Source organism: Oncorhynchus mykiss, chromosome 16 (genome assembly GCF_057628025.1).
Source record: "Oncorhynchus mykiss isolate SJ-2025 chromosome 16, ASM5762802v1, whole genome shotgun sequence".
Lineage (NCBI taxonomy): Eukaryota > Metazoa > Chordata > Actinopteri > Salmoniformes > Salmonidae > Oncorhynchus > Oncorhynchus mykiss.
The window spans coordinates 79,652,189-79,674,374 of NC_143037.1; the positions used below are offsets into that span (position 1 = coordinate 79,652,189).

Here is a 22,186-nt window from a genome sequence, read left to right on the forward strand (position 1 = left end):
AGATAGGAGGCAGGGTTGTCGACCGCGGCTCCCGTTAAGATAGGAGGCAGGGCTGTCGACCGTTAAGATAGGAGGCAGGGCTGTCGACCATTAAGATAGGAGGCAGGGCTGTCAACCGCGGCTCCCGTTAAGATAGGAGGCAGGGCTGTCGACCGCGGCTCCCGTTAAGATAGGAGGCAGGGCTGTCGACCGCGGTTCCCGTTAAGATAGGAGGCAGGGTTGTCGACCGCGGCTCCCGTTAAGATAGGAGGCAGGGCTGTCGACCGTTAAGATAGGAGGCAGGGCTGTCGACCATTAAGATAGGAGGCAGGGCTGTCAACCGCGGCTCCCGTTAAGATAGGAGGCAGGGCTGTCGACCGTTAAGATAGGAGGCAGGGCTGTCGACCGTTAAGATAGGAGGCAGGGCTGTCGACCATTAAGATAGGAGGCAGGGCTGTCGACCATTAAGATGGGAGGCAGGGCTGTCGACCATTAAGATAGGAGGCAGGGCTGTTGACCATTAAGATGGGAGGCAGGGCTGTCGACCATTAAGATAGGAGGCAGGGCTGTTGACCATTAAGATAGGAGGCTGGGCTGTCGACCATTAAGATAGGAGGCAGGGCTGTCGACCATTAAGATAGGAGGCAGGGCTTTTTTTATATTGGACCTTGAAATTACACACAATGTCATATTTAAGTTAAATTTGAATGCAAAAATGTTATGCTGTAGCTGTACATATAAAACCCAAAAAATCACACAAAATGCCTCCTAATACCCTCTACTCTTTGTCTTCCCTGCAGTGGATCAACCGTTTGTTCCAAAAAATGCCTCTTTAATGACGTAACAGATGTTCCAACCCCTGCGGATCAAGGAAGTAGTGAAATCAACCAATCAAAACTAGCTAAGGAGCCATTACCACCACTCAGATCTATAAGGGAAGAAACAGGCCTGGACATTTCCAGCTGTTTGGGCTTGAACACAATGTCTGATCTGTAATTAACAACAAGCACACACCATAGACATGCTAAAAATAAGAACTGACTTGCCTAGTTAAATAAAGGTTAAATCGTTAAAAAAATTATAAAAATCTAAATGACAGAGGACAAACCATATCACGTCTAGTTAGCTCGGTGTTGGAGCTAACAATCTAGCTCTTTAACCATTGTTTGTCCAGACAAACATTCTTAGTTATAGGCGTTTGTTTTGAAGAAGAAATGAGTAGATATTAGTAATGTTGTTGCCTTCACTTCCTGGCTAGTTAAAATGCTGCACCAAACGAGGCCCCATTAACACCATGCACCTCTGATGTTAGTTGGCATTGTGAACTCAACACCATCACCTAACCGTACACCTCTTTCTGATCCTTTTTTGGATTTCGATTCATTTTCTCTAATATTATATACTTTGATCATTTTAGCGAAATAATGAAGTTGAGACAAAAGTTCCCGCTAACATTTAGCTAGATAACTAATTAATCTAGCGCTAATGTTAACTAACCACATTAGTTTGCTAGAAACCTTCTAAATCTAAACATGTAGCTATATCTACAAACAAAGATATCGACTATTCACTTAGCCGATAAAACAAATTTGGCCACCAGCTAACTTATTAAAACGTGAACATATTACTTACTGCTGCCCAATCACAGCTGCCCAATCACTGCTGCCCAATCACAGCTGCCCAATCACTGCTGCCCAATCACAGCTGCCCAATCACTGCTGCCCAATCACAGCTGCCCAATCACTGCTGCCCAATCACAGCTGCCCAATCACTGCTGCCCAATCACAGCTGCCCAATCACTGCTGCCCAATCACAGCTGCCCAATCACTGCTGCCCAATCACTGCTGCCCAATCACAGCTGCCCAATCACAGCTGCCCTATGACTGCTGCCCAATCACTGCTGCCCTATGACTGCTGCCCAATCACAGCTGCCCAATCACTGCTGCCCAATCACAGCTGCCCAATCACTGCTGCCCAATCACAGCTGCCCAATCACTGCTGCCCAATCACAGCTGCCCAATCACTGCTGCCCAATCACAGCTGCCCAATCACAGCTGCCCTATGACTGCTGCCCAATCACTGCTGCCCTATGACTGCTGCCCAATCACAGCTGCCCAATCACTGCTGCCCAATCACAGCTGCCCAATCACTGCTGCCCTATGACTGCTGCCCAATCATAGCTGCCCAATCACTGCTGCCCAATCATAGCTGCCCAATCATAGCTGCCCAATCACTGCTGCCCAATCACTGCTGCCCAATCACAGCTGCCCAATCACTGTTGCCCTATGACTGCTGCCCAATCACTGCTGCCCTATGACTGCTGCCCAATCACTGCTGCCCTAGCAGCGGATGAAGTGTCAAGTTAAAACCGAAAGCTCAATCAACATTGCTCAGTGCCACCGCCCAACCTCTGTACTCTCACCTGGGACTTATATTAGCACAGAGGGTGTAAAAACAACACCTCTTAACACTTCAAATGTAACACCAAGAAAATGAACACTTGTTAACCCTGGCCAATTTCCTGTGTAACAATGTATTTTAGACAATTGTTCATTGTGTTAAGTTTGCCGATGACACAACAGTGTCAGCCTGATCACTGAGAAGGACGAGACAGTCTATATGGAGATCAGAGACCTGGCAGTGTGGTGCCAGGACAATAACCTGTCCCTCAACGTGAGCAAGACAAAGGAGCACATTGTGGACTATGTTAAAGTATTGGAGACCGGTTGGTAAATAAATAGCAACGGGTATTTGAAGAGCTTGAATCCCTGCTCTTAACCCAACAATGCGGTAATCCATAGAGGGGGTCGTCTAGCGACACACAACCGACGCGGTACCGGAGCGCCAAGTTGCCTAGTGAAAGGTTAAATAAATAATAAAAGTCTAGGTCCAAGAGGCTTCTAAACAGCTTGAAGCCATAAGACTCCTGAACAGATCATCAAATGGATGCTAACCCCCTTAAACTGCGGCTACTGTTATTATCTATTCATAGTCACGTTAATAATAACTCTACCTACATGTACATATTACCGCGACTAACCGGTGCCCCCCCCCCCGCACATTGAATCTGTACCCATAGCCTCTCTGTTGTTATTTTACCGCTGCTCTTTAATTACTTGTGACTTTTTTTGCATTGCTTTTTTTTGTAGGTATTTTTCTGGAACTGCGTTGTTGGTTTAGGGCTCGTGAGCATCTCACTGTAAGGTCTATATACCTGTCGTATTGGGTGCATGTGACAAATACGATTTGATTTGTGCAAATGTATTTCTGTTTTTAATATACATTGGAGACAAAATATAGTTTACATGTTGTCAACAACAAAACACTCTAAACTAGCCAGTATGTTTTGCCCCATAGTTGCGCACGCGTCGGTTGTGTTGCTAGAGGGCATTACTGCATTGTTGGGTTAAGAGCAGGTTTTCCAAACTCGGTCCTCTGGACTCCAAGGGGTGCACGTTTGGGTTTTTGACCTAACAATTCAAATAATAAACTAATCATCACGCTTTGATTATTTGAATCAGCTGTGTAGTGTCAGGGCAAAAACCCAAACGTGCACCCCTCCGGAGGACCGAGTTTGGGAAACGCTCATTCAGAGATTGCAAGAAAGGCATTTCACTGTTCTTGTGCACGTGACATTGAAACATGACACTTGAATCCCTGGTTGATTGGCCTGGTGTCTGGCCTAGAGTCTGGCCTGGTGTCTGGCCTAGAGTCTGGCCTAGAGTCTGGCCTTGTGTCTCTCAGGTTACAAATCGTGTCTGGCCTGGTGTCTCTCAGGTTACAATCCGGGTCTGGCCTGGTGTCTCTCAGGTTACAACCAGTGTCTGGCCTAGTGTCTGGGCTAGTGGCCTAGTGTCTGGCCTAGTGTCTGGCCTAGTGTCTGGCCTAGTGTCTCAGGTTGCAAGCCGTGTCTGGCAAAACGAATGCCTCCACAAGTTGCGCGACCTGTTTTCCTCCAATGGGTGACTCCAGTGGGCGTGTCCGCGGAGAGTGCACATAAAGACGCCTCTCTCTTCCGTTTCCTCTCTTCGTTTACGTCGTTTCTCCTCCGGTTCCACCGTTCATTCAGTCCTCTGGTAGCTCGCACGGTTGATACACTGGTTTAATCCATTTATCTTCAACCGACACCCGGGGAGAAGCTGTGCAGCTCTTCAAATAGCCGTGTTAGTTATTTCCCAGCCGGTGTCCGCTCCGTTACCGTGCCTCCACCATGGCGAGCTACCATAAACCGGACGAGAAGACACTGCAGGGCCTGAAAGACATCGCTAACAAGTTACGGATCAACTCGGTCAAGGCAACATGCGCCTCCAACTCCGGGTACGGTTCTTTATTTAGATTAAAGTGATCAGAAATAGGGTTTTGAATGTTGAGTAATGTAAGTAGTTTAAACTAGATGACATTGAACCGTGTCTTTCTGGACCGGTGTTACACGTGTGGATTATTTCCACGCAGGCGGGTTTATCGTTGGTTTTAGTTCGATAAATAGACCGGTTCCCTTCAGGTGTTATTTTTGGTTTTTAAGAAGTATTCTAGTGGTATTTTAACGTGGGGTGTACTACATTACCTGGGTAGCTAAAGTAGATAACATTGCTAACTAGGAATCTGCGTCAGTGATTCATTACAAACTAAACGGACATCGTTTGAATGACGGTAAATGTCGATGCACGCGGTTATTTTAATGTTAGTACATTTTGATAAACTATAATCTAGATGACTTATAACTGGCATCATACCCGTGTTGAATATTTATTATTATATTTTTAGCAACGTTAAGTCACTTGCTTTCAGTCTTTAGTTTAAAGCTGCAGACACACGGTTCAGATCACCACCTAGTGACGTGTTGAGGTGCGTGTGTGTGTGTGTAGAAATGCCCTTTGACTCGCACAAACTCGCTTCAAACGTTAAATGTGCATCGTCATGGCCCGTCTCTGCTGCTCCAGTTTTTAACCCGCAGGACAATAGGGACATTGACCTGAATGAAGACGGGGCAGAGGGTTCGCCTCTCATTGCACAACTACTGTGTATTAAACGTTATTAAACTATTGTGCAAAACGGGGCAATATTTCAGACAAATCGATTTTATTTGATTTTTCTGAGGTTTATTGCCACACCATAGAAGCAGTTCTTTCTCAATATGACCTTTGGAAAGTGTCTGGGGTGGAGAATAAAGGGTCACTGTACTAATGTGGGTTGTCCCAAACTGCACCCTATTCCCTATGTAGTCTAGTGCACAACTTTTGGGCACATTTTTTTTATTTTTTTATTTCAAGTTGTGGCAGCCAAGTCACCCACAGGCTAACAGTTGGAGGAACCATAAAGGAGGCCTACTTGGCTCCTGAGTTTATAACAGACTATTTCCTTGTACAACTTCCTCCTTACTGTCATGAATTCACGTGGTGTGCACAAGGGCTACTCTTTCTTTAAAAAAAAAAAGAGGCAACATGGCTCTTGCTCCAGGAGAGACTTGATTTGTCTTTGTTGTATCAAAGAAGCTTGATTTAGCCACTTAGCTACTAGCAAGTTAGCAAACCAAATGCTTAGCTGGAGCCCAGAGCTGGATATATTTTTTTACCACATTTTAGAGTTACCAATAAGCAGTGGCATAGCACCCACAAATAATTTATAATTTATAATACAAAAGATGGTATTAAATCATAAGGTATGCTTAGTTAAAATTTCAATAAAACAATGTTTAAATATCCCAGTATATCGCCCAAGACTTAATTCATTGTCCAGGAAAGGGAACACGTTTGAATCACGGAGACCTACTGGTTATTGATAACTTCCTGGTTTTCAGTCAGTTGCTCACAGAGAAACTAATAACCTTCCCTGGTTGATCTGGTTTATTTCAGTCTATCAGAACAAGCAGGGGTATTTCAGGCCTGGTCATAACTCACTAGACTAACCCATTCTCATACTGTAGGATCACGGTGGCTGAAGACTTGATACTTACTATAGCTCTTTGGATTGTGTGCGCTGAAAATCAAACCCGCTTTAGACCTAACCTAAACGCTCAAAATATGATATTTATTTAAAGGGGTGATAATAAATGGGAACTTTGTCTAAACTTGTTAATTTCAGCAGGTTTCAGTCACTGGAAGAACTGCTTGGAGGTAAATGGTTGAACAGCATGGTGTGGTAGTTTTAACGATGACATGCTGTTGTAGTTTTAATGATGACATGCTGTTGTTTTAATGATGACATGCTGTTTTAATGATGACATGCTGTTTTAATGATGACATGCTGTTTTAATGATGACATGCTGTTTTAATGATGACATGCTGTTGTAGTTTTAATGATGACATGCTGTTGTAGTTTTAATGATGACATGCTGTTGTAGTTTTAATGATGACATGCTGTTTTAATGATGACATGCTGTTTTAATGATGACATGCTGTTGTAGTTAATGATGACATGCTGTTGTAGTTTTAATGATGACATGCTGTTGTAGTTTTAATGATGACATGCTGTTGTAGTTTTAATGATGACATGCTGTTGTAGTTTTAACGATGACATGCTGTTGTTTTAATGACATGCTGTTGTTTTAATGACATGCTGTTGTTTTAATGACATGCTGTTGTTTTAATGACATGCTGTTGTTTTAATGACATGCTGTTTTAATGACGACATGCTGTTTTAATGATGACATGCTGTTTTAATGATGACATGCTGTTTTAATGATGACATGCTGTTTTAATGATGACATGCTGTTGTTTTAACGATGACATGCTGTTGTCTTAACGATGACATGCTGTTGTCTTAACGATGACATGCTGTTGTCTTAACGATGACATGCTGTTGTCTTAACGATGACATGCTGTTGTCTTAACGATGACATGCTGTTGTCTTAACGATGACATGCTGTTGTCTTAACGATGACATGCTGTTGTCTTAACGATGACATGCTGTTGTCTTAACGATGACATGCTGTTGTAGTCTTAACGATGACATGCTGTTGTAGTCTTAACGATGACATGCTGTTGTAGTTTTAATGATGACATGCTGTTGTAGTTTTAATGATGACATGCTGTTTTAATGATGACATGCTGTTGTAGTTAATGATGACATGCTGTTGTAGTTTTAATGATGACATGCTGTTGTAGTTTTAATGATGACATGCTGTTGTAGTTTTAACGATGACATGCTGTTGTTTTAATGACATGCTGTTGTTTTAATGACATGCTGTTGTTTTAATGACATGCTGTTGTTTTAATGACATGCTGTTTTAATGACATGCTGTTGTTTTAATGATGACATGCTGTTGTTTTAATGATGACATGCTGTTTTAATGATGACATGCTGTTGTTTTAACGATGACATGCTGTTGTTTTAACGATGACATGCTGTTGTCTTAACGATGACATGCTGTTGTCTTAACGATGACATGCTGTTGTCTTAACGATGACATGCTGTTGTCTTAACGATGACATGCTGTTGTCTTAACGATGACATGCTGTTGTCTTAACGATGACATGCTGTTGTCTTAACGATGACATGCTGTTGTCTTAACGATGACATGCTGTTGTCTTAACGATGACATGCTGTTGTCTTAACGATGACATGCTGTTGTCTTAACGATGACATGCTGTTGTAGTCTTAACGATGACATGCTGTTGTAGTCTTAACGATGACATGCTGTTGTAGTCTTAACGATGACATGGTGTTGTCTTAACGATGACATGGTGTTGTAGTCTTAACGATGACATGCTGTTGTAGTCTTAACGATGACATGCTGTTGTTTTAACGATGACATGCTGTTTTAACGATGACATGCTGTTTTAACGATGACATGCTGTTGTCTTAACGATGACATGCTGTTGTCTTAACGATGACATGCTGTTGTCTTAACGATGACATGCTGTTGTCTTAACGATGACATGCTGTTGTCTTAACGATGACATGCTGTTGTCTTAACGATGACATGCTGTTGTCTTAACGATGACATGCTGTTGTCTTAACGATGACATGCTGTTGTTTTAACGATGACATGCTGTTGTAGTCTTAACGATGACATGCTGTTGTAGTCTTAACGATGACATGCTGTTGTAGTCTTAACGATGACATGCTGTTGTAGTCTTAACGATGACATGCTGTTGTAGTCTTAACGATGACATGCTGTTGTAGTTTTAACGATGACATGGTGTTGTAGTCTTAACGATGACATGGTGTTGTAGTTTTAATGATGACATGCTGTTGTAGTCTTAATGATGACATGGTGTGGTTCTAAGAGTTTTGTTGCATTAGATGGCTACTACTGTTTGTTCCAAATGACACCCTATTCCCTATCTAGTGCACTTTTAACCAATTTTATTTAGCCAGGCTAGTCAATTACGAACCTTCTTATTTACAGTGATCTCCTGGCATCAGACAAGGCCTCCTGCGGGGACGGGCTGGAATTTAAAAAACAATTTAAGACAAACTGGCAACCGCACAACTACAACAGCAGACAGTGGATTGTGTGTTTTTGAAGTAGACCACGATTCCTTACATGAAACAACTAATTGTCTCAACCTGTTCATCGGTTTTACCTTTTTGAACTCGCCCAGGGACACCAGGTCCTCGGGGGTGGATGTTCCAGATTTGACCAATTCAGGATTCTCTGAACACCAGGTCCTCGGGGGTGGATATTCCAGATTTAACCAATTCAGGACGGCTGCTTCTCCTTTTAAGTAATTTGTCTAAGCGACGCTCTGATTGGTTGATTCAACAGGCTCTTGCACGCAACATTCTAAAAGGTCCTAATGGATATGGAGGAGAGAGAACCTGATATCTAGAACAAGAAACTGATGGAGATGGAGCAGAGAGAACCATGTTCACATTCACCAACAATACACCCAGTGTTGCAGAGGACTGAGGGAGCCTGGCAGAAATGAATAGACAGTAGATGCTTAAGTGAAGTCTCGTGATTCCAATCGCTTTAACAGGCCTCACACACACACACACACGTCACAGAGCAGTGTTATTTGCAACGCTGGGGAAATGACGTGGCAAGGCTATGGTCTAATAGGCTTCTCCAACGTACATATGTCAGTGGTGTAAGATTGAATCCCCCGAGCTGACAAGGTAAAAATCTGTCTTTCTGCCCCTGAACAAGGCCTGCCCATTCCAAAGCCCATGTTATTTTTAATTGTACCTTTTATTTTACGAGGCAAGTCAGTTGAGAACAAATTCTTATTTACAATGACGGCCTACCAGGGAACGGTGGGTTAACTGTCTTGTTCAGGGGAACGGTGGGTTAACCGCCTTGTTCAGGGGCAGAAAGACAGATTTTTACCTTGTCAGCTCGGGGATTCAATCTTGCAACCTTTCGGTTACAAGTCCAACGCTTGAACCAACCTGCCGCCCCATGAAGGGTGAATCATTAGGTATTACGTTTTTATAGTGCTTTCCACCCCTGGGAGGCACTGATCACCTGACCGAAGGGAGACCATTGAGTTTAATGACTGTTTCTGAGACCCCTGGGAGGCACTAATCACCTGACCGCAGGGAGACCATTGAGTTTAATGACTGTTTCTGAGACCCCTGGGAGGTACTGATCACCTGACCGAAAGGAGACCATTGAGTTTAATGACTGTTTCTGAGACCCCTGGGAGGTACTGATCACCTGACCGAAGGGAGATCATTGAGTTTAATGACTGTTTCTGAGACCCCTGGGAGGCACTGGGGGGGGGGGGGGGGGTTACTAAACAAAAAATATAGACGTAACATGGTAAGTGTTTCATGAGCTGAAATAAAAGATCCCTGAAATATTCCGTACACAAAGATTTCATTTTTTTTTGTTGCACAAATGTGTTTACGTCCCTGTTAGTGAGCATTCCTCCTTTGCCAAGATAATCCAGCCACCTGACAGGTGTGGCATATCGAGAAGCTGATTAAACAGAATGATCATTACACAGGTGCACCTTGTGCCGGGGAGCATGAAAAGACACTCTTAAAATGTGCAGTTTTTGAAATGCATGATTCCACAGATGTTGAGGGAGTTGGACTGCAGGAATGTTCACCAGAGCTGTTGCATATCATTAAATGTTATTTTCTCTACCATAAGCCGCCACAGTGTAGTTTTAGAGAATTTGACAGTAAATCTAAAATCATCACAAATGCAGACCACGTGTAACCACGCCAGCCCAGGTCCTCCACATCCGGCTTCTTCACCTGCGGGATGGTCTGAGACCAGACACATGGACTGCTGATTTAAACTGGGTTTGCTCAGCTGAAGAATTACTGCACAAACTGTCATCTGTGTGCTCGTCGTCCTCACATGGGTCTTGACCTGACTGCAGTTCGGTGTCGTAACTGACTTCAGTGAACAAATGCTCACCTTCGACGGCCACTGGCACGCTGGAGAAGTCTGCTCTTCACAGATGAATCCGGTTTCGACTACCGGACAGACGTTGTGTGGGCGAGCAGTTTGTTGATGTCAACTTTGTACCCCGTGACGGTGGGGGTATGGGCAGGCATAAGCTACAAACACAATTTCATTGATGGCAATTTGAATGGAGAGACCGCGATGAGATCCCGAGATCAATTTTTGTGCCATTCGTCCGCCGCCATTACCTCACGTTTCAGCATGATAATGCACGTGTCGCAAGGATCTAAACACACTTCCTGGATGCTGAACATGTCCCAGGTCTTCCATGGCCTGCATACTCACCAGACATCTCAACATTTGAGCATGTGTGGGATGCTCTGGGATTGAAGTGTCGGACCGGATGTTCCAGTCCAATAGAAGAGGAGTGGGACAACATTCCACAATCAACAGCCTGATCAACTCAATGCCACGGAGGTGTCAGGTGTTGTTCCCCGTCTCTTTGAAATCCATAGATCTAAGGCCTAATGGGTTTTCAATTGAATCATTTCCTTATGAACTAACTGTCTTTTAATGGTTTGTTTTTTATTTCTGTGTAACTGTCAGGTGAACATTTTAATACAGATCCTCAGAATGTGACTGGGTAACATGCAGTGTGACTGGGTAACATGCAGTGTGACTGGGTAACATGCAGTGTGACTGGGTAACATGCAGTGTGACTGGGTAACATGCAGTGTGACTGGGTAACATGCAGTGTGACTGGGTAACATGCAGTGTGACTGGGTAACATGCAGTGTGACTGGGTAACATGCAGTGTGACTGGGTAACATGCAGTGTGACTGGGTAACATGCAGTGTGACTGGGTAACATGCAGTGTGACTGGGTAACATGCAGTGTGACTGGGTAACATGCATGTGAGTGGGTTCCCAATTTAACAGCTGCTTTTGAAGTCAACTGTTACTGACAACCTGCCTCAATGCCTGTCCCTTCTCTCTCGCTCTGCCGGGCTCGTCCCTCCCTCTCTCCCCCTGTCCCCTCTCTCTCTCTGCCGGGCTCGTCCCTCCCTCTCTCCCCCTGTCCCCTCTCTCTCTCTGCCGGGCTCGTCCCTCCCTCTCTCCCCCTGTCCCCTCTCTCTCTCTGCCGGGCTCGTCCCTCCCTCTCTCCCCCTGTCCCCTCTCTCTCTCTGCCGGGCTCGTCCCTCCCTCTCTCCCCCTGTCCCCTCTCTCTCTCTGCCGGGCTCGTCCCTCCCTCTCTCCCCCTGTCCCCTCTCTCTCTCTGCCGGGCTCGTCCCTCCCTCTCTCCCCCTGTCCCCTCTCTCTCTCTGCCGGGCTCGTCCCTCCCTCTCTCCCCCTGTCCCCTCTCTCTCTGCCGGGCTCGTCCCTCCCTCTCTCCCCCTGTCCCCTCTCTCTCTCTCTGCCGGGCTCGTCCCTCCCTCTCTCCCCCTGTCCCCTCTCTCTCTCTGCCGGGCTCGTCCCTCTCTCCCCCGTCCCCTTCTCTCTCGCTCGTCCCTCTCCTCATCCTCTCTTGATCTCACCCTGTTTCCAGTCACCCCACCACATGTTGCAGTGCCGCAGAGCTGATGTCCGTGCTGTTCTTCCACACGATGCGTTACAAAGCCACCGACCCACGCAACCAGTGCAACGACCGCTTCGTACTTTCCAAGGTGAGGCTGCGTTCACACTCGACTAGGACCCGTCTGTACGCTGTTGAACTGGTGCCTTTTTCCACGGCCATGTTGCTGTGTGCATAATAGCAAAGTTAACCAGCCTATTGGTGTTGAGAACAATGTGGCGGAGGCAGCAACAGCGTTTTAGGAGACGAGAAAACAGCCCAGGACTTAGTTGTCTTAAGAAAATTGAGAGGATACTACAACTTAATTAGGTCTATAATCAATAGCCTGTTAAATGTGCCTGGCTTTATAAGTCATCTCTATTGGAATAAGACAGATCCTGCTTGTTTGAGTTTCATAAACAATATCACATTCTGCTGTTTTTAGTCTTTGCTATGCTGTATGAAAGTCATTTAAAAAAAAATATATATATATATATATATGGAAAAATGTGTTTTAAAATCGTTTGGTCGATAGATCAGATCAGTCGACCAATATTTTTTGTCGGGCGGCTATACGCTCTACGCACACGCAGTTCACATGTCTGTTCTTTCAATTGCACTACATTTCCCAAGCACCCTCTGAGTCTTGTGCTGTTTTCCTCCAGGGTCATGCTGCACCAATCCTGTACGCTGCCTGGGCAGAGGCGGGCTTTGTGAAGGAGGCTGACCTGATTAACCTTAGGAAGATAGACTCTGACCTGGAGGGTCACCCCACACCCGTAAGTAACCCGTAACCCCTGACCCCATAACTGTATGTGACCTTTAACCCCATTGAAGAGTTTTTCGTTAGGCTCAAAACAGAACTGATAAACGGGAGAGAGACTACCTGGACTTGTCACTAAGAAACAATGTTTTGAAGCGTTTTCATGCCCTAATGAACATGGCCCAGGTTTGACTAACTTCAACTGTTCTGCAGAAACTGGAGTTTGTTGACGTGGCAACGGGGTCTCTGGGACAGGGGCTTGGGGCCGCCTGCGGGATGGCCTACACCGGGAAACACTTCGACAAGTCCAGGTACAACAGACGCACATCCTCCGGCGCCGTAACGATATCCCACAATGCACCTCTCACCCATGCAGTGATGTTCCGGGAAGTTCAAAGGTCACTCCGACCGGGTGTTAACAGTTTCAAACTGCCTTGTGTTCAGCAGAATGTACTGGAAGGCCTTGTTGGTTGCTTTAACACAGATAAAAGCGTACTCTCTCAGCACGGTCTCTCGCTCTGCCTGTGACATCATGCGTTCTATGAGAAGGAAATGTGTTGTAGAGCAGAGCGCCCAAAGTTACCTTGTAGTTTACAATAGTTATATTTCCATTTTTTTTATGTGTCCCTAGTTACCGTGTGTACTGCATGATGGGTGATGGGGAGTGTTCAGAGGGGGCTGTCTGGGAAGCCATGGCGTTTGGTTCCCACTACAACCTGGATAACCTGGTGGCTGTTATCGACGCTAACCGCCTGGGACAGAGTGAAGCTGCTCCTCTCAAACACGACATGGACGTCTACCGTAGACGCTGCGAAGCGTTCGGGTCGGTACCCCTCCCTCTTCTCCTTCGTTCCTCTCTTGCACCTCTTGCTCTCTTCTTGTTCGGGTCGGTACCCCTCCACCGGTCTTCTTCTTTATAGCTCTTCCTCACATCTCTCATCTGGTTCCTCGTCCCAAATCTCCTCCTACCATCGTTTTTCTCTTTTCGACCAGGGTCGGCCTGTTGCGTGTCTAACCCGGTCTTTCTCCTTATCCAGGTGGAACACGTATGTGGTGGATGGTCATGACGTTGAGGAGCTGTGTAAAGCTCTGTGGCAGGCCCAGCAGGTGAAGGGGAAACCCACTATGATCGTCGCCAAGACCTTCAAGGGCAGAGGACTCAAAGGTAGATGGAGATGGGAGGGGCATATTAAACCAGGAAGTAAACGGGCCAAGACCCAGAAGGGACTAACCTGAACTTGTCCAATAAGAAATTATAGTTTTCATTTTGAAGAATGTTTTTGCAATGTTGTGCTAATGAATACACCCAATACTGCAATACCACAGGTTGTATTTAGACTGATGGCTCTGGTTGCAACAGTCTAATGATCTCTAGATAGTCAGTTTACTAGATAATATAATGGTCTCTAGATAGTGTAGATAGTTTACTAGATAATATAAGTCTAATGGTCTCTAGTGAGTTTACTAGATAATATAACAAACAGTCTAATGGTCTCTAGTGAGTTTACTAGATAATATAACAGTCTAATGGTCTCTAGATAGTGTAGTGAGTTTACTGGATAATATAACAGTCTAATGGTCTCTAGATAGTTTACTAGATAATATAACAGTCTAGATAAATAATATAAACATTTCCCTGATGCGGTAAATTACCTGTTGACCCATCTCCCTCCTCCAGGCATAGAGAACACGGATAACTGGCATGGGAAGCCCATGCCCAAGGACCGGGCCGAGGAGACCATTAAAGACTTAGAGTCTCAGATTCAAAACCCCAACAAGACCATCTGCCCCGAGCTACCTAACGAAGATACTGCTCCCGCTGACCTCTCACCAATCACCCTGCCTAGCCCTCCCAATTACAAGATCGGAGACAAGGTACACACACACACCGCTGACCTCTCACCTTTCACCCTGCCTAGCCCTTCTTACTAGAAGACTGGTGACAAGTTACACACACACAGCTGACCTCTCACCTGCCTACAATATCAGGGACACGTCCCCCTCTGACCCCTCTGACATGTTTAGCTGTAGGCTCCTGGGTAACACTTCCTGTCTACCTTTCTCTCCTCCCCAGGTGGCTACTCGTAAGGCGTATGGCGTGGCCCTGGCTAAACTGGGTCAGTCCAGTCCGAGGGTGGTAGCTCTGGACGCTGACATGAAGAACTCTACCTTCTCTGAGATGTTCCACAAGGCCTACCCTGAACGCTTCGTAGAGTGCTTCATCGCTGAACAGAACATGGTGAGGGGGAGAGGGTGTATGATAATGTGGTCTACCCTGAATGATAATGTGGTCTACCCTGAACATGGTGAGGGGGAGAGGGTGTATGATAATGTGGTCTACCCTGAATGATAATGTGGTCTACCCTGAACATGGTGAGGGGGAGAGGGTGTATGATAATGTGCTCTACCCTGAATGATAATGTGGTCTACCCTGGACTCTTCGTAGAGTGCTTCATCGCTGAAGGGGGGGGGTGGTGTAGAGACGAGGACTAAACTGGACTTGCATACCCCGAAGGCCTTCTCAAAAGTACCCACATGTCCTGATTGGCTCTTCAGGCCCCATAATATTGGTTCTGCTGTCAGAATGATCACGTTTAATTTGGCATGTTCTTCTTAGACCACCGGTGTAGACTAACTGCATTGTTGGAAACGGGCCCATCCTTTAACACAGCCTGGTATAGAGGTCCTGGATGGCAGGGAGGCCAAGCAGTGACGCAGCCAGTCCAGATGCTCTCAATGGTGCAGCTGTAGGACTTATAGAGGATCTGAGGGCCCAAGACAAATATTTACAGCCTCCCGAGGGGGAAGTCTTCTGTTGGGGTGAATTGATGTGGGGGGGGGGTCGACGTGAGTCATGACCAGCCTTTTGTGGTTACAGATGCAAGTGTTACGGAGCGATAGTCAGTTAGATTGTTACGTTGCAGGGTCTATGGTGGTCTGCTTGAAACATGTCGGTAGTGTTGAGTCCCCTGCCAGCTGGTCAGCGCGGTACTCATCCTGGTCGTCTGTCCAGGTCATCCTGGTCGTCTGTCCAGGTCACCCTGGTCGTCTGTCCAACTGTTTACCATTTATCCATCCACTTTTATTGTCAGATATATTGACATTTTCTGGAATTACAATGCAAAAAATTATAAATTATCCACATTTTAAAAAATAATTTAAAAAATCTATTTTCTGTGTAGGTGAGCGTGGCGATCGGCTGTGCCACACGGGACCGCACGGTGGCGTTCGCCAGCACCTTCGCTGCCTTCCTGTCCCGGGCTTACGACCATATCAGAATGGCCGCTGTCTCAGAGTCTAACATCAACCTGGCGGGGTCACACTGTGGAGTCTCTATCGGTCAGTACTGTCTCATCTCACCCATTTTCCCACCACAGGGCGTGGTCTCTCTCCACTAAAGTGGGGGTGCGAGGCGCGTGGTCTCTCTCCACTAAAGTGCGGGTGCTGGGCGCGTGGTCTCTCTCCACTAAAGTGCGGGTGCGGGGCGCGTGGTCTCTCTCCACTAAAGTGCGGGTGCTGGGCGCGTGGTCTCTCTCCACTAAAGTGGGGGTGCGGGGGCGCGTGGTCTCTCTCCACTAAAGTGGGGGTGCGGGGGCGCGTGGTCTCTCTCCACTAAAGTGGGGGCGCGTGGTCTCTCTCCACTAAAGTGGGGGCGCGTGGTCTCTCTCCACTAAAGTGGGGGCGCGTGGTCTCTCTCCACTAAAGTGGGGGCGCGTGGTCTCTCTCCACTAAAGTGGGGGCGCGTGGTCTCTCTCCACTAAAGTGGGGGCGCGTGGTCTCTCTCCACTAAAGTGGGGGCGCGTGGTCTCTCTCCACTAAAGTGGGGGCGCGTGGTCTCTCTCCACTAAAGTGGGGGCGCGTGGTCTCTCTCCACTAAAGTGGGGGTGCGGGGCGCGTGGTCTCTCTCCACTAAAGTGGGGGCGCGGGGTCTCTCTCCACTAAAGTGGGGGTGCGGGGGCGCGTGGTCTCTCTCCACTAAAGTGGGGGCGCGTGGTCTCTCTCCACTAAAGTGGGGGTGCGGGGGCGCGAGGTCTCTCCACTGAAAATCAATTGTCAAGCTGCCCTCCGGAAGCCAGACTTTTTATTCTGAGTTATATTTGCCCATATTTTCTGTTATAAACTTATATTTATTTTCCCCAATTTTGTGGTATCCAATTGGTAGTTAGTCTTGTCTCATCACTGCAACTCCCATAAGGACTCTGGAGAGGCGACGGTCTAGAGCCATGCGTCCTCCGAAACACAACCCAACCTAGTCGCACTGCTTCTTGACACAATGCCCACTTAACCCGGAAGCCAGCCGCACCAATGTGTCGGAGGAAACACCGTAACACCTGGCGACCGTGTCAGCGTGCACTGCGCCCGGCCCGCCACAGGAGTCGCTAGAGCACGATGAGACGAGGACATCCCTGCCAGCCAAACCGTCCCGAGCCCCTGGGCCAATTGTGCCCCGGTCGCGGCTGGCTGCGACAGAGCCTGGCCTCGAACCGATGCAGTGCCTTAGACCACAGCACCACCCGGGAGGCCACTATAATATACTTTAATGTCTTCAGGGGGTGTACATGGTGTTACTGAACATAAATACTAAAACCTTAGGTTCTAGAGGTTTCTTCTGCCTGTAAGATTTAATATTAATTAATGGAATGAATTTAATTGTCACTAATCACTAGTATTGTTTTGTGGTCCCCTTAAAAGATTGCTGTAGAGGGACGACTGATTCCGATTCCCATGATTTCATTTTTACATTTTTGAGTCTTCTGAATATTTTTAACAATGAGGTTATTGATTTTTCAATGTTGGTCCGGTATATCAGATCATCTGCATGTGAGTTTAGTGTATATTCATGTTTACTGATGCCTGTTGCGTTACTTCCTGTCCTCAGGTGAGGATGGCCCCTCCCAGATGGCATTGGAAGACATTGCCATGTTTCGCGCTATCCCAACATGCACTCTGTTCTACCCCAGTGACGGTGTCTCCACTGAGAGGTCTGTGGAGCTGGCTGCTAACACCAAGGTCAGAACCTAGTTTTCCCAAAGCGGGTGGGACGGGGGGGGGGGAAGCGAGCAGTGTGAACTAAGCCTTGTGTGTGTTCCAGGGAATCTGTTTCCTCCGCATCACCAGACCAGAACTAAAGGTGATCTACGACCCCAAGGAGAAGTTTGAGGTGGGTGTGGCCAAGGTGCTGCGTCAGTCCGACAGCGACCAGGTGACGGTGATTGGAGCTGGAGTGACTCTGCATGAAGCTCTGACTGCTGCTGACCAGCTGGCCAGCGAGGGTAAGAGCTTCTCCTGGTGGCCTGGCAGGGAATTACACCACTGCCCCCTGGTGGCCTGGCAGGGAATTACACCACTGCCCCCTGGTGGCCTGGCAGGGAATTACACCACTGCCCCCTGGTGGCCTGGCAGGGAATTACACCACTGCCCCCTGGCGGCCTGGCAGGGAATTACACCACTGCCCCCTGGCGGCCTGGCAGGGAATTACACCACTGCCCCCTGGCGGCCTGGCAGGGAATTACACCACTGCCCCCTGGCGGCCTGGCAGGGAATTACACTACTGCCCCCTGGTGGCCTGGCAGGGAATTACACCACTGCCCCCTGGTGGCCTGGCAGGGAATTACACCACGGCCCCCTGGCAGGGAATTACACCACTGCCCCCTGGTGGCCTGGCAGGGAATTACACCACGGCCCCCTGGTGGCCTGGAGTCAACCTAAACTGACCGTTTACTCCTTAAATGTCCAACAGCCAGAGCTGAGATGTTACATATTGATTCTAGTCAGTTGTTGTCGTCTCAATGCAGTTTTTTAGTTTTTTACTACAATCCAAATTCAGACTTTATTTTCTTCCACTAACTGGTTTCTGATGGGTCAGCTCTTTCTGAAGCCCAAGTAGTTCACGACATCACTGTAGTGATACAATACATGCTACTTGATGAGGAAGAATTACGGCTCATTAGTGTGTGTGTGTGTGTGTGTGTGTGTAGGAGTGAACATCCGTGTGATTGACCCGTTCACCATCAAGCCCCTGGATGCCGCCACCATCGTGTCGAGCGCCCGCGCCACCGGAGGGAGAATCATCACCGTGGAGGACCACTACAGAGAGGGTACGTCTGTTTGTCTTTCACCGTGGCCCCTCGGAGGGGCTCTGTGTTCTAACCCCCCTCGTCACCAGGTGGCCTTGGGGAGGCCCCTCGGAGGGGCCCTGTGTTCTAAACCCCCTCTACCTCTGTCACCAGGTGGTCTTGGGGGAGGCCCCTCGGAGGGGCTCTGTGTTCTAACCCCCCTCTACACCAGGTGGTCTTGGGGAGGCCCCTCGGAGGGGCCCTGTGTTCTAACCCCCCTCTACCTCTGTCACCAGGTGGTCTTGGGGAGGCGGTGCTGTCTGCGGTGGGGGAGGAGCCTGGTATCATGGTGACGCGCCTGGCGGTGAACCGTATACCCCGGAGTGGAAAACCTCAGGAGCTCCTGGACCTGTACGGCATCAGCGCCAAACACATCGCCAACGCCGTGCGCCAGACCTTCGCCAACTGAGACGGCCGATGGGCCCTGGTTTAAAGTAGTGCACTATATAGGGGGACATTTGGGATAACCACAACTCTTCTCTGCTCTCATACCATCTGTCACCCCCCCTCCCTCCCTCTCTGGCCTGTCACCCCCCCTCCCTCCCTCTCTGGCCTGTCACCCCCCCTCCCTCCCTCTCTGGCCTGTCACCCCCCCCCCCCTCCCTCCCTCTCTGGCCTGTCACCCACCCCCCCCCCCCCCCTCTCTGGCCTGTCACCCACACCCCCCCTCCCTCTCTGGCCTGTCACCCACCCACCCCCCTCCCTCTGGCCTGTTACCCCCTCCCTCTGCAGTCTGAGGTGTGAAATGACGTACCTCTTTCCTGAACCTTTCTCCACCTTCTCCTTTATTCCATTTCTATTGAAGATTGTGTATTTGTCAGATTTCCTTTGTACCCATTTTTCTGCATCGCTCTTCATTCCAGTTGGTTCCGGGGTCTTTATTTTCTGTTCCATTTTTCTGTATCGCTCTTCATTCCAGTTGGTTCCCGGGTCTTTATTTCCTTTCTCCATTCCATGTGTTCTAACTGTTCCAAACCACCTGCTCATTCAGTCCTCACCTCTGTTTCTCCATCGCACGGTTACAGGCACACCGCCATCTTGGTTTCTCATTGAGCCGGCATGGTGTCTAACCACTGCTTGTTGCTTGTCGTGGCCTTGTTTTTCACTGATGAAGGGAATTCACATGGTTTTTCACTGATGAAGGGAATTCACATGGTTTTTCACTGATGAAGGGAATTCACATGGTTTTTCACTGATGAAGGGAATTCACATGGTTTTTCACTGGTTCAGGGAATTCACATGGTTTTTCACTGGTTCAGGGAATTCACATGGTTTTTCACTGGTTCAGGGAATTCACATGGTTTTTCACTGGTTCAGGGAATTCACATGGTTTTTCACTGGTTCAGGGAATTCACATGGTTTTTCACTGGTTCAGGGAATTCACATGGTTTTTCACTGGTTCAGGGAATTCACATGGTTTTTCACTGGTTCAGGGAATTCACATGGTTTTTCACTGGTTCAGGGAATTCACATGGTTTTTCACTGGTTCAGGGAATTCACATGGTTTTTCACTGGTTCAGGGAATTCACATGGTTTTTCACTGGTTCAGGGAATTCACATGGTTTTTCACTGGTTCAGGGAATTCACATGGTTTTTCACTGGTTCAGGGAATTCACATGGTTTTTCACTGGTTCAGGGAATTCACATGGTTTTTCACTGGTTCAGGGAATTCACATGGTTTTTCACTGGTTCAGGGAATTCACATGGTTTTTCACTGGTTCAGGGAATTCACATGGTTTTTCACTGGTTCAGGGAATTCACATGGTTTTTCACTGGTTCAGGGAATTCACATGGTTTTTCACTGGTTCAGGGAATTCACATGGTTTTTCACTGGTTCAGGGAATTCACATGGTTTTTCACTGGTTCAGGGAATTCACATGGTTTTTCACTGGTTCAGGGAATTCACATGGTTTTTCACTGGTTCAGGGAATTCACATGGTTTTTCACTGGTTCAGGGAATTCACATGGTTTTTCACTGGTTCAGGGAATTCACATGGTTTTTCACTGGTTCAGGGAATTCACATGGTTTTTCACTGGTTCAGGGAATTCACATGGTTTTTCACTGGTTCAGGGAATTCACATGGTTTTTCACTGGTTCAGGGAATTCACATGGTTTTTCACTGGTTCAGGGAATTCACATGGTTTTTCACTGGTTCAGGGAATTCACATGGTTTTTCACTGGTTCAGGGAATTCACATGGTTTTTCACTGGTTCAGGGAATTCACATGGTTTTTCACTGGTTCAGGGAATTCACATGGTTTTTCACTGGTTCAGGGAATTCACATGGTTTTTCACTGGTTCAGGGAATTCACATGGTTTTTCACTGGTTCAGGGAATTCACATGGTTTTTCACTGGTTCAGGGAATTCACATGGTTTTTCACTGGTTCAGGGAATTCACATGGTTTTTCACTGGTTCAGGGAATTCACATGGTTTTTCACTGGTTCAGGGAATTCACATGGTTTTTCACTGGTTCAGGGAATTCACATGGTTTTTCACTGGTTCAGGGAATTCACATGGTTTTTCACTGGTTCAGGGAATTCACATGGTTTTTCACTGGTTCAGGGAATTCACATGGTTTTTCACTGGTTCAGGGAATTCACATGGTTTTTCACTGGTTCAGGGAATTCACATTTGACGGACCAGAGTTGTAATGACTTACAGAAGAGCTGAATTTAAACTGCTATAAATGCTGTTCTCCTGACCTGTTGGTATCTGACCTTGATCTCTTCATGTCTGTTACTGCTGCTGTGTTACTCTGATGCTCCCAGGCCCGTTTCAACTCATGGTTTGTTTGCATTGCCGTTGTTATGCTGAAATAAAAACCTGACCCAATATTACTTGTCTTTGTAAAAATGTTTTATTGGCAGCTTACTTGGCCTGAGGTGTAGGGATGTTGAATATGCTACGTGTGTGTGGACACCCCTTCTATCTGTTGCTGACAAGTGTAGAAAATCGAGCACACCGCCATGCAGTCTCCATAGACAAACATTGGCAGTAGCCTAGTGGTTAGAGCGTTGGGCCAGTAACTGAAAGGTGACAAGGTTCAAATCTGTCGTTCTGCCCCTGAACAAGACTGTTCCTAGGCCGTCATTGTAAATAAGAATGAGTTTTTAACTGACTTGCCTAGTTAAACAAAGGTTGAAAAATGACCTTTCAGTGCTCCAACGGGGCCCTAAAATGACCTTTCAGTGCTCCAACGGGGCCCTGAAATGACCTTTCAGTGCTCCAACAGGGCCCTGAAATGACCTTTCAGTGCTCCAACGGCCCTGTTAGTAAATTACTACACTTTCAGCACCAGATGCTGTCCCTATTGATTATTGAGTTATCGATCCAGACGCTGTCCATATTGATTATTGAGTTAACGATCCAGACGCTTCTGCATCTCAACTCAACTTCTTTTCTAATAGATTCAGTTCTATTCTCGTTTTTAATCATGGACATATTCCCACTCATATTGAAACTAAGCTTT

General features: G+C 47.1%; 1 protein-coding gene across 1 annotated transcript; it reads left to right on the plus strand.

Moving 5' to 3' along the window:
• The first annotated feature begins 3,886 nt into the window (after window positions 1-3,886).
• Window positions 3,887-21,551, plus strand: LOC110492710 (transketolase). The gene is made up of 13 exons (XM_036947823.2): window positions 3,887-4,296; window positions 11,831-11,948; window positions 12,502-12,615; window positions 12,813-12,910; window positions 13,231-13,422; window positions 13,637-13,764; window positions 14,278-14,474; window positions 14,674-14,838; window positions 15,782-15,938; window positions 17,479-17,609; window positions 17,692-17,872; window positions 18,578-18,697; window positions 18,952-21,551. Exons 1-13 carry the CDS (start codon window positions 4,190-4,192, stop codon window positions 19,122-19,124), a joined length of 1,881 nt encoding a protein of 626 aa, XP_036803718.2. The 5' UTR covers window positions 3,887-4,189; the 3' UTR covers window positions 19,125-21,551.
• The last annotated feature ends 635 nt before the right edge of the window (window positions 21,552-22,186 follow it).